The sequence below is a fragment of the Rhinolophus sinicus genome, chromosome 3 (genome assembly GCF_057876585.1).
Source record: "Rhinolophus sinicus isolate RSI-liver-muscle chromosome 3, RSI-T2T, whole genome shotgun sequence".
Lineage (NCBI taxonomy): Eukaryota > Metazoa > Chordata > Mammalia > Chiroptera > Rhinolophidae > Rhinolophus > Rhinolophus sinicus.
Window position 1 is genome coordinate 122,865,913 of NC_142503.1, and position 12,256 is coordinate 122,878,168.

At 36.9% G+C, this 12,256-nt stretch overlaps 1 protein-coding gene across 3 annotated transcripts in view; it reads left to right on the forward strand.

Annotated features, from left to right (window-relative positions):
- Nucleotides 1–12,052, forward strand: part of PRKD1 (protein kinase D1) — a 297,817-nt gene extending 285,765 nt beyond the window's left edge. For all 3 annotated transcript variants that reach the window (XM_019746850.3, XM_074328119.2, XM_088796919.1), the window contains 2 exons: nt 10,187–10,272; nt 11,070–12,052. In XM_019746850.3, the coding sequence (XP_019602409.2) occupies nt 10,187–10,272; nt 11,070–11,288 (305 nt within the window). In that variant the 3' untranslated portion in view covers nt 11,289–12,052. The remainder of the gene's footprint in view (nt 1–10,186; nt 10,273–11,069) is intronic.
- The last annotated feature ends 204 nt before the right edge of the window (nt 12,053–12,256 follow it).

Consider the following 12,256-nt stretch of genomic DNA (forward strand, 5'->3'; position numbering starts at 1 on the left):
GTACTGATCCACGGACCACTCTTTGAATAGTACTGTTTTAAAGTTACTGAGTCAAGCATAAAAGATACTTTGTTTATTGTCTTAAAGTTATAGAAGTAATCACAATAAATTTTTTAAATAGTTAAAAGAGGTCATCTCTGGAGAGTGGATCTAATGAGATGAGAGGTTTTTATTTTTTATTGTGATCTCTTACTGATTGATTTAGTTCTTTTATAAGGTGCATATGACACTTTCATAAAAAAATAAATAAATAAATAAACAAAAGTACATGGAGAGAAAAAAGCCTCCAGGAATGAACGGCGTACAACCTTTTGTATAACATCAGTACTTTCATGCTTGGCCTAAAAGTTGCCTAACATTTTAAATCTATAAACATACATATAATGTTCTACATATGAATATTATTCACTGAAGAGCTAGAGGGTTGTGTTTCCTTTTCTATAATACCAATCTTCGCATTGTGCCTGAGCAGATAAAGAAGATATAATTTTAAATCTCTAAACCTGTCTGTACCCACGCAAAGGAGATTTTTCAAGTGGGAAAGTCGAATGAATTCTCTTTTCCTACATTCCTTTAGTTGCACAAGATCATAATACACATCTTAAATTTCCTTTTTTATATATGACTTTATTAGACAGCTTTTGTTTTCTCAAGCGTTTATTCTTAGAGGAAGAAGAGAAGTGACACAGAGAACTGAGTGACATGGATTCTATAGCTGGGAAAGTGAGATGTAATTTGCTTCGGTGCAAGTCATCTTACCAGGAGAACGATGACAAATCTATAGCGATGGGAAAGCATCTGTTAGAATAAAGGTGTATTTCCATCATCAAATTGAATTGATGTGTTCAATTAGAGATACATGGTAAATCTGAGGAAGGTTAGTAATGGACCATGAAGATCACCAGAGAAATTACTGTTTTATCCTTTAGAGTTTTGATATTCCTTTATATGCCATTAGGGAGGCAAGCAGGCAGTAATCAACACAGAGGCAACCTCGGAAATTGTCTCACAGTGAGCCTCGTCCCCCGCAGACAGAGATCATTTTCTGTGTTCACAGGTGAAGTCTGAAGAAGCACCTATTCTCAACTCACCTGCTGTGATGTTACTGCTCAGCTTCAGAGTCACATGGTTAGTTTGTATTATCAAGAATTAAGATCAGACACGCAGCCTTGACATACTGTACATAAAAAGGAGAAAAAAAGGAAATGCCCTTGCATTAATCCTATAGCTTGTCTTTACTTCACAATTATCAAATTGTCATGGTGCAATAGTGATGTAGGTTTTTTTTCCACTTGTGCACTTCCACAGTCTCAGTGGTAGTATTTCTGCCTCTGCCTTTCCCTGATAAGCACATCCATAGGTTTCTCTTCCAGTTGGTCACAGTCCTATGCTGACATTTATGTATAATGTAGAATATATGGCATCTTGAGGCATAGAATGACCATAATAATATACCACTAAATTTATCAGAGAGTCTAAACTTTATTTTACAAGCAATTTTTGCCTTTCATTGTGGTAAATTCAAATAAAATTGGTCACAAGTGTGTTTTTCTCCCAGAAATTGGAAATGAAAAATACAGCCAGTACAAACACAAAGCAAAGCTAAATAAAAGCCTAGCACCATTACCACATGGTATGTTTTCAGAATCCAACAGTGTTCCAGAACACTAAACACTTAAGTTGGAAGTAGCACTTTGCCATGAAAAGAAACCAGCTGTAGGTCCCTCTTTCACTACATATTGTTCAAAACAAAAAATAACCTCTTTGAAAATGAGCCTCGGGTAGATGAGACCCAGAAATCCAATGGTATGAGAAACAAAAGAGAGACAATTGTCATTTTAATAATTAAACTGTGTTTGTAACAGCTTACAAGGCCTGCAGATCTAGCAAGCCTGCTGAATATTAATGAATACATTGATTTGTCAACATATTAGCACCACTGTCAGACATAACATCATGGAGGAGGTGCGAGGGGACTAGCCAGTGAACTGCTTAAAAACACTTGACTGGGCTCCAGGAAATTCTATTACAATTGGTAAACTAAAGTGAATAACCGCGTTTCCCCGAAAATAAGACCTAGCCAGACAATCAGCTCTAATGTGTCTTTTGGAGCAAAAATTAATATAAGACCCAGTCTTATTTTACTATGATATGATATGATATATGATATGATACTAGGTCTTATATTAATTTTTGCTCTAAAAGACGTGTTAGAGCTGATTGTCCTACTAGGTCTTATTTTGTGGGTCAGAACTTTCACTGGGGGTTAACATTTTAAACAGTCTCTACTTGGAATTCTGGAATTACTTAAATTAATATTTTTAAAAAAACATACGTTTTGCTCAATAATAAGGAACTTGAAAATTATGAACCAAAGGTATATAATGATTTAAATAATATCTACTAGTAAAGTGAATTTTTAAATATACGTGTGTATACGTACATGGATACATATTTCATACATGTTTCAAAATCCAAAAGAGTGAATATCTAAAAGAGATGTTCCACCAGGAAAAGAATCATTTATTTTGATAATACAATTAGTGGAATTTTTCTCTAATAAATAATTTGTACAAAGAAACTGATCAAAAGAAATTTTAGCCAGAGCATTGGTATTATAAGTGCTCAAAAATTGGCTGTTTATTTACCCCCCAAATTGAAATGTTTCCTATGTATCCAAATTATAAAATTAAAATTTCACTTCTGAATGTCTATCATAGTTGAGTTAAAATATGATATCTGAATATATGTGGAGATGTCAGTGTAGAAGAACTACAAAGTTTAAATATTCTGTAAGTTTGCTTTCTTCCACAGTAACAACAGAATATTTCAAAATACAAGATGTTAAAAATCTTATGTAACCTCTATATTGCTCAGAAGTACCAATCCACTGAGCAGTTATCCGGAATATTCTTAAATTGCTCCAATAATAGAAAATAAGCAATTTCACGAGGAGCCCTCTTTCTTCGTAATTTGACCCTAGCACAAATGAGTAAAATGTCTCTGTTTATACTTACTGGTAGAACAAACCCAATCCTTTTTCCGAATGAAAGTTTATCTCAGAGGTTTGAAAGCAGCCATCATATCACCCTGAGCCTTCTCTTTTCCTGGGCAGTCAGTTTTTCCTTCAGTCTCCCTCCTGTTCACTCTGGTTTAAACTCTCCCCTCTTTGCTTATGTGTTCTTTTTCCCCCCAAAATCAAACCTCAAAATTGCTCTGCCTCAAGGTTCAATGAGTCTGAGAGTAATGTGATGCCACCATTTCCCTCATTATAAAGAACACCTTTCTTTTAGCATGACATAACATGACATTTGATTTGGGGACAATAAGTAGATTCATGTTGAGTTTACTATGAATTTGGATCCCTGAATGTTTACTCATGCATATTGTTGATAAGCCAGGTTTTTCAGTTCTGTACTTAGACCTTTCTCGGGGTGGGGGGTGGGGAGGGTGGCGGGGGTGAGATGGGACCTAAATAAAGGACTTAGTTTCTTTGTCCCTGTTAAATGCTATCTTACCAGTATGGCCCATAGCTCCGAATTATAGTTATTTTGGAACTTACTTGTGTAAAGCAACTTGTTTGCTTTTCCTGTCGGCATCTTCTGAGCAGAGGCTATCCTGAAACCATTCTGTGTCTTCCGGAAAACTGAACAAGGTGGGGTTAAGGACAGACACCTTTCTCTATGATTAGATACCTTTGTCTATGTTTACATCCATCTATTCAGGGGCCCTTTGGGCAATGTTGAACCACTTGTGAACTACTTTCAATGTTCTCAAACCTCTGGCCCCTTGCTACTCAAAATGTGGTCTAAGACTCTGCCTGGGAGACATTAAAATGCAGACTCTCAGGTCACCCCAGACCCACCAAATCAAAACCTTCAGTTTAAGATCCCTGGATGATTCATATGCCTGTAAAAGTCTGAGAAACACTTCTTAGCACATTATTCTCCACCCTAGCTGCACATGTTAGAAATACCTGAGACACTTCTAAAACTGCTAGTAACCTCCCCTAAAGATTTTCACTTAACTTTAAAGATTTTCCCCTAAAGATTTTGACTTAACCTTTGGCTTGAGTGTTAGCATTAAAAAAAACAACAATTCGACAAACACTATTAATGTGCAATAAGAATGAAAGGTGATACTAAACATCATATGAAAATAATAATAATATAAATACATTTTGATTTTTACTTTAAATTTTGAATCAACTTGGCATCACTTTGGGGGCTGCTGTATGCTGTGTTTAAACAACTCAGTATTTTCAAAATTGTTAAATTGTTGCTGGTCTTCAAGAAGCAATGAAATTAAATGTAGAACGAAAGAGTAACCATTGACAGAATAACTTTCTACAGGGGAAAGAACTGGAAAAGGAAAGACATCAACTTCAGTCACTAAAGGTCTTGCACTTCTTTAGATTGCGGGAGTTGGCTTGGGAACGAGTGAGATGATGCTTTCCAGTGGCCTTGTTTGCTTCCGGCAGCCTCTGGTTTCAGCCCTTGAGAAGAGCGTCCCAGTTAGTGTTGCTGGGCAACCACTTGCTGGGTTGAGAGCTGGTATGCGAAGGGTTGCAAAATGATTTTTAAAATAAACACATAACTTACCATCAGCGTGAAGCAAACCAAAGGCAGAAGTACTGAGCACTGCCCTGTGACCGGCGATGAGGTCGAATGGAAAGTGAAGAAAATAGAAGAAGGCAAGGAGCCCAGTAGTTGACAGGTGATGGCTTCGTCACAGGCTGACAGTTCTGATCTCGTTTCTAATTAGAAAATTTGTACCTGAATAATTTGTAGGTGGGCAGAGACAGTATGGAAAAAAATAAAAAGTACTGTGTCTGGGCAAAACAGTTAGCCTCGGGGTTTCACAGGTAATTTCTCTTCTGTAAAATAAACATGATCTGTGTAGCACATATTCTCAGCATGATTCTGATTTGCTGATAAAAGTCACTGATCCTGTGTTCTGTTACATCTTGTAGAGTTGTGATCTCCTACCATCCAGGAGTATTTTTAGCCAAAATATACAAACCATATTGCACTTAATGTGGATATTACAACTTAGAGCTGAGAAAATGGCTATTGAAATTTCTAATGAATATATTCAATTCACCAAATGCTATTTAGCAAGCATTTCTCTCACGCATTAAATGATGTGTTTTATTTCAAGTGTTTATGAAACTTATGTGCAAAGATGAATATACAATCTGTGTGACCTTAAAGGAACTAAAATCTAGTGGGGATAATAGGGGGAGACAGGCATATACTGAAATAGTAAAAGATGGGAAATGGAAGATGATTGAGAGGTGTGACTTAAGGGACCTATTATGTATTCACATATGTCCAGTTCTTTTTGGAGGATTTTCTCCAAGCTTTGGATGCCACTCAGCTTAGTCATAGCAATGGCACATGTAAATGAGCCTTCTACATACACAGAATCTGTTGTGGTATTTGCTTTGAAATAGAAAATGACTACAATGTAGTTTCCACAATTTCAATGATAATTCTGTATTTTGATACCAGAAGAAAATGTAATCCATACAATTAACAGTCTAATGGAACATTTCTTTTCATATTAAAATACAAAGCTCTTCAGCACCTGCATATACCATTTAATTTTGGTTTTGTTCAGATATATTTAGGCACCTGGCAAACAGGCCATGTAGAATTTTAGCTACCCAACATCTGCTGAAAGACCCATTCTGGTAAAAGAGAATGGTAAAAGAGAACGTTAGATAAAATTATCTCTTCTCTTTCCTGACATTTCAGTCTCTCAACTGATGGGACAACGAGAGAAATTGCTGTGTAGGAAGTTAGGAGGAAGGTAACTGTGTTAGCCAAGAATTTATTGTAGCAAAAAAAAAAATCGACTTCAAAATACAGATTTTCTTTTCCTTTTTAATTTATAAGAAACATTTGTGTTAATCCATGGCTGGAGACATTTTAGAAAGCACAAAATCCTTTGCTCATGAGGAATAAGGGATTCTTTAAAAATGAAAATTTGAACCACGTGATTGTTTAAAATTTTTCAATAAGAAGGAAAAAGGAAAGATTTCCCACGTTGCCCCAACATGGCTATCCAAAGTGTTCCGAGAGCTTGGATTTGAGACTATTTATTAATAATATGGAAGGGATTGAGTTTAAGGATGAATAAGAGAACAGAACTTTCAGAATAATATTAGAAAGGCTAACTCCCAGAATTTTCTGGCAGGTACAATCAGAAAATAATTCTACCACTCTCTGAAAAAGTTGCCATCATATTTACTGCAAAGAGAAGGAGGAACCAGCCACTGTCTGTTTTATTCCTGTTCAGGGAGAGAGGAGGGAAAGTGTCCATCTGAGAGAATAAGAGGAGGAGGGTATGAAACAGAAAGTATAACCCAAGATAAAACAGGATTCTCATTTCCTGTACACTTTGGCCCTAGCCCAATCCCAGCTGTTTAAAATGGCATCTGCTTAGTGCCCCAAACTGCAAAGAGACCAGCACTTGTGATGCAGTAAACCTCACCTCATGAAAGGCAGGTAATGTGGATATATACTTCTTGCTAGTCTGTGGAAGGAGTAACAGGGTACCAGAAATTTCAGTCATTCTCTGCTTCCCCAAATATCCCTTCCTCATGAGCTCCAGATCCTTGTGGAGCTCCGGAAAACCTGGAGTCTCTGCACTCCTCTTCCCGTCCTCCTCCCCCTCGAGCACCAGAGGCCTGTTATGCTGATGGGCCAGCATGCATCCTTTCCTTCCTACTTCCCGTTCTGCTGCAGTCCTCTTTCCTTCCTGCTTCCCACTGCCAGACCGTATTCCCTTTCCCCTTTGCTTTGTGTTTGAGAGAAATTCACAGAATGGCCCAGTTTTGTATCTGCCTTTCCCACTGTCTCTCCTCGTCCCCCTATCCAGTGCCACAGTTTCAAAGGCAAGCCCTGCCGTGTTCCCTCTAGGTCCCAATTCTGACTCGTGTTGCATATTGGAACTGGAGTTGAGACCCAATTTGGTCTTTTTTTCTGATTGCCAGCTAGCTTCTGGGATTGTTGTGACTACTCCTGTTTTACTAGTCTTTATTTATTATTTTTTTTGCTCCTGTGCTACTGGCTTCCCCTTTCCTTAGGGTGTATCTTTTACATACACACATTATCTATCTCTGGGGTTAGACCTTGGGGAAATGGGGATACCAAAAGAGGACACTAAATGGCAGCTATGAGGTACAATACTGGATATGCTGCTTATTGAAGAAGCTAACAGAGCTCTTAGAGTCGTTGTGGGTAATTTTGAAAAAAAATCATAGATAAAATGAGAGCAATGCCAGGATACTTCACACAGGCCAAATTTTCTGTATTTCAAAAGGGGGGAAATGATGACTACTGAAATCATTCAACAAAAACAAAAATTACGTTTATTCTTGACAAAATTCACGTTTATTCTTGACAAAATTCTAAATTCTAGAATGAGTGATTGAATAGTTTGCAAACATTTACACAAATCTTGGTACTTAAAAGGAAATGACTAAAAGTCAATATTAGTTTACTTAGAATCTATTAGTCCAGAATAATTATATTTTCTTTTTAAATAGGATTGCCAGATCTTATTTGGTAGGATGGATAATACCAAGGACTGATGTGTCTTGACTGTAATAAAACATTTGAGGAACTCTCCCATAACAGCTTTGGAGAAGATGATAACATATGCACTGGATGGGATACTCCTAGGAGGAAACATTGCTTGTTTATCAGCCTGTTCAAAGAATAATTAATAGGCATGGCAGTTGGAGTATGATCTGTGATAGAGTCATCAAGCCATATGTTTAAGCCTTATTCTGAAAAAAGTTTCTTAATAATTTAATACATAGCAGGTTATTCAGTTTGAAAGTGGTGGAAAACTAAGAGGATTAGTCTCTATGATAAGAGGGAAGCACATCACATTGAGAAGACTCTTTGAATGCTGAAATGTTGAGCTAAAGTCATGGTGAGCTAAATATTTCTTTGAATAGGACATTAATTAAAGGTCAAAGATCATATATATATATATATATATATATATATATATATATATATATACATATACATACACACACACACACACACACAATGTATATAATGGTGCATTTTGTCATTTTATACACATACACACACACACATGTACTTTTTGCCTTTGCAACTAGATTGGGGGATTTTCAGGGAGTAAGATATCTTTTTATTCCCTAAATAATTGCCAACAGTAATTCCTTAGGGAATATTTAGTGAATGAACAGATGAATGAATGATTGAGAATACATGTGAGGAAAATGGCCAATCAAGAGAACATTGTTAAAAAAAAAAAAAAAAAAAAAAGCCACTTTAGTATTTCTTTTAAAAATGTGTTTAGTGAAAGGCAATTGGAGGGTACAGTTAATGCCAGACTGTATGAGAGTTAATTAATAAAAAGGATATTTTAAGAGTTCTAGAAACAGTGACATGTAGAATGGAGCTCTCAAACACTAATGATGCACCTATTTTCTCAGTAACACCTGGTTCCCAATATTTAACTATAGGTTCCAACAGTTAATAGTTAATTATGTCTGTTTTCTGCTGCAAAGAGCCACAAAATGTATTTATAAATACACACATACACATATTTAGCCACACAAGTATTCCCTCTAATTCCCTCCTTATGGTCTAAACTCTTCTCTCGTGGAGGTCCTGGTAATTGTCCTGCTGTGCTTTTTCTGGTCCCCTGGGTACTGTGGCTGTAGTGAAACTTGGGATTGTGAGCTTCATTCATCAGAACAATTTTTCATCTTCACTTATTCCATTCCCTTCAGACCCTTCTAGTTTCTCCCCTTTCAGTGCCTCCTTCCCCGTTAGGCCATGTGGTTCACTTCAGGCACAAACCAGATATTTTGTTGAGTTACTGTACTCCTACCTTCCTAATTACAGAATTCAAAGCAGAATGAGTGAATTGAGAGCATGTGTTTATTTCCTGCAGTGTCTGGGGAAGCGTAATGCTGCGGCATGCTTACAGTAGCACATAAGCTCTCCCTTCACCCCTCATCCTCCATTTTTGCTCTGTGATTTCACAGCAGCAAGAATGGAGGTTGCACTCTACTCACCAGTGAGTGATTTCATAGCAGCAAGAATGGAGGGAGGTTGCTCTCTACTCACCAGTGAGTAAATCATGGGAAGGGATGTTTTAAAGCACATGCCCAATACACAGTTCCCTGAGAGAATTATGCTTTCAGAACCTTTCTGAAAACACACGTTGGGAATTTGAAACTGTACTAAGTCCTGTGTTTCCTAAGGTATCTGAGCTAAAGCAAGGGTGTACAGGTGTAGACAGCAGTTAAATGTGTGCTGTTGTGTTTACTGTCTCCAATCAAAGAATTCTTAGGTGTTAGATTCTATAGCCCTTTCATGTAGGCAATTATTTGGAATATTAGTATCAGAGACAGACAATTCTAGATTACCAAAACACTGTAGAAATTCTTTTTCCCTTTGCCTGATAGTGAGAAGGATTCTGATTCATTCTGATTGAATGAATTGATCTTTGTTCCATGTGGCCTCTGAACTCTTGTGACAATCTGTATTTTCAGATCCATACAGGCTGAAGTAAACCAAACAATCGAGTTAAAGCCGCCTGATTCAGACTTGGTGGATGGGAAAGTTGGGGAGTAAATTCACATTTTTATAACAGTGAATGAGACAAAAGTGTTTTCCTGGTGGGCAGTTGGTTTTTAGGCTCTAAGTTTATAATGAATCCTGGCCCATGTTATGCTTTATATTTTTCCTTTTAAATATGGCATCTAGATGTCTCATTTAATTTAAGACTATGAAGTCCATTATGTGTATTCAGACTTTAATCACATTTTATAGCAAAATTAGTAAATGCTTTCTCTTGAATATTAGTTTTACCCTGCTATTAGCACAAGATATATTTGAATAGTATATATTTAAATAAAACTTTAGACAAATGCGTTAAAGAATAAACCAAGAGAAATTCAGATCATAAACACAAAAGAGTCATATTCTTTCCTCCACAATTGTTTCCAATTTTATTTTTCAGCATCCGAAATAAAATGAAAATCAGTGTTAGAATTCTCGAGACAGATTTTCTTGAGGTTCTAGTGCCTGATATCACTAGGCTGTATTAACTGAAATAATCTGGAAGTGAATTCTGCATATGTTCCAGATTTGTCATCTATTTTTACCAACAATTAATTTTTTTTCAGCTATTGATCTTATCAATAACTTGCTGCAAGTAAAAATGAGAAAGCGTTACAGCGTGGATAAGACCTTGAGTCATCCTTGGCTACAGGTAAAAATCAACCACTGGATATTTCCTCAATCAGATGAGCTTCTAAATATTTGTAAGATTTTTGATACTATATATAAAAATCTTTTGTCGTATTTTAAAAGTATAATTTTAATATCAATTTGCCAAAATGCATACAGTCTTAGGGCTTAATAACAATTTAGTGTTTCTAAATCTCTCTACCAGGAAAATTTGACAGGAGAAACACACCACACACAAATACACACATGTGCACACACGCGGACACACACACACACACTTGCACGCGTGTGCGCATGCACACACACACAATTCACAAAACTGAAAACCAAAACCAAAAACTCTAGGTGTCATAACAAAACTCCAAGGACCAGATTTCCAATGCATGTGTATGTGCTGTCCTGATAAATGTCCAAGTAGTTGCCCATCTGGTCATGCGCTGTTTGCTTTCTCTTAAATATTTATTATTTTCACATGGAACTTAAAGTTTAGAAAAATGGTACTCTGAAACACTAACGGTTTATTTGTAGTCATTAAATCTCAGAGGCATACCAACATTCTAATTGCTCAACTGCAAGCCTTTCTTGCCCACCCTTCCATGCATGATATCATGTAAGCAGTATGCGTTTGCAAAATTCAGGCAAATAGGATGGCTTTGGTGCTGATGCTGCCACTTCAGGGTGCCTGATGAACGGCACAGCCCTGTTAAGTGTGGAAGGAAAAAGGGTAACTCATCAATGGTGGGAACTGACAACTTACAGAACGGTGTTTTAATGAGTTTTAATCATCTGTATGGTAATATTTTGGAATTTCTTCCTCAGGATTATCAGACCTGGTTAGATTTACGAGAACTGGAATGCAAAAGTGGGGAACGCTACATCACCCATGAAAGTGATGACCTGAGGTGGGAACAATATGCAGGAGAGCAGGGGCTGCCGTACCCCACACACCTGATCAATCCAAGTGCTACTCACAGTGACAGTCCTGAAACTGAAGAAACAGAGATGACAGCCCTCAGTGAGCGTGTCAGCATCCTCTGAGTTCCATCCCCTATAAGCTGTCAAAACACTGTGGAATTAATAAATACATACGGTCAGGTTTAACATTTGCCTTGCAGAACTGCCATTATTTTCTGTCAGATGAGAACAAAGCTGTTAAACTGTTAGCACTGTTGATGTATCTGAGTTGCCAAGACAAATCAACAGAAGCATTTGTATTTTGTGTGACCAACTGTGTTGTATTAACAAAAGTTCCCTGAAACACTAAACTTGTTATTGTGAATGATTCATGTTATATTTAATGCATTAAACCTGTCTCCACTGTGCCTTTGCAAATCAGTGTTTTTCTTACTGGAGCCTCAAGTTGGTAAGAGTCTATGGAACCTGTCCATGAAATAGTTCAGTTCTGTGTGTCCCATCGGTGTTGTTGTTATAAGCCAACTCTTGAAGAGTAGATTATTGCCAGTGTTCTATGAACAGCCCCAAAACTCATGTGGAAAAAGTGAATGATGGAAGATGGATGGGGGTGGATATACAATCCTAACACACAAATGCATGAGACTTTTACTGTATAGTTTCAAATCCTTTTTCTGCCTGGTGTGCCTCCGTATATTTAAACTCAAGTAAATGCACCTAGGCCACCTATTCTTAAGCCTAAATGCCTTAGAAATGTAAACTGCCATATATAGCAGATATAGTTCCCCCTTTCTTACGAAACCCTGCTGTACTCTGAAAAACCAGCAGTTAAGCAACCTTTTACCTTTGTGTATTTTTCAGTAACAAATAAATATTCTTGTCAAAATATATGTACATCGGACTGAATTATTTTCGTTTATAATTCATACTAGTGTTTTTCAGGCCAATAAGGAACAGGGGTATCTTCTCAAAAAGCCCAACAATTCTCATGGTCTAGAATTTAGCTTTAGCTACTCTGAAGTCGTAAAAGTATGTTTTCAAGTGTAGTGAAAGGCTTTCGGTCTTGCATGTCATCTAGTTTCCAACAGAAAAGA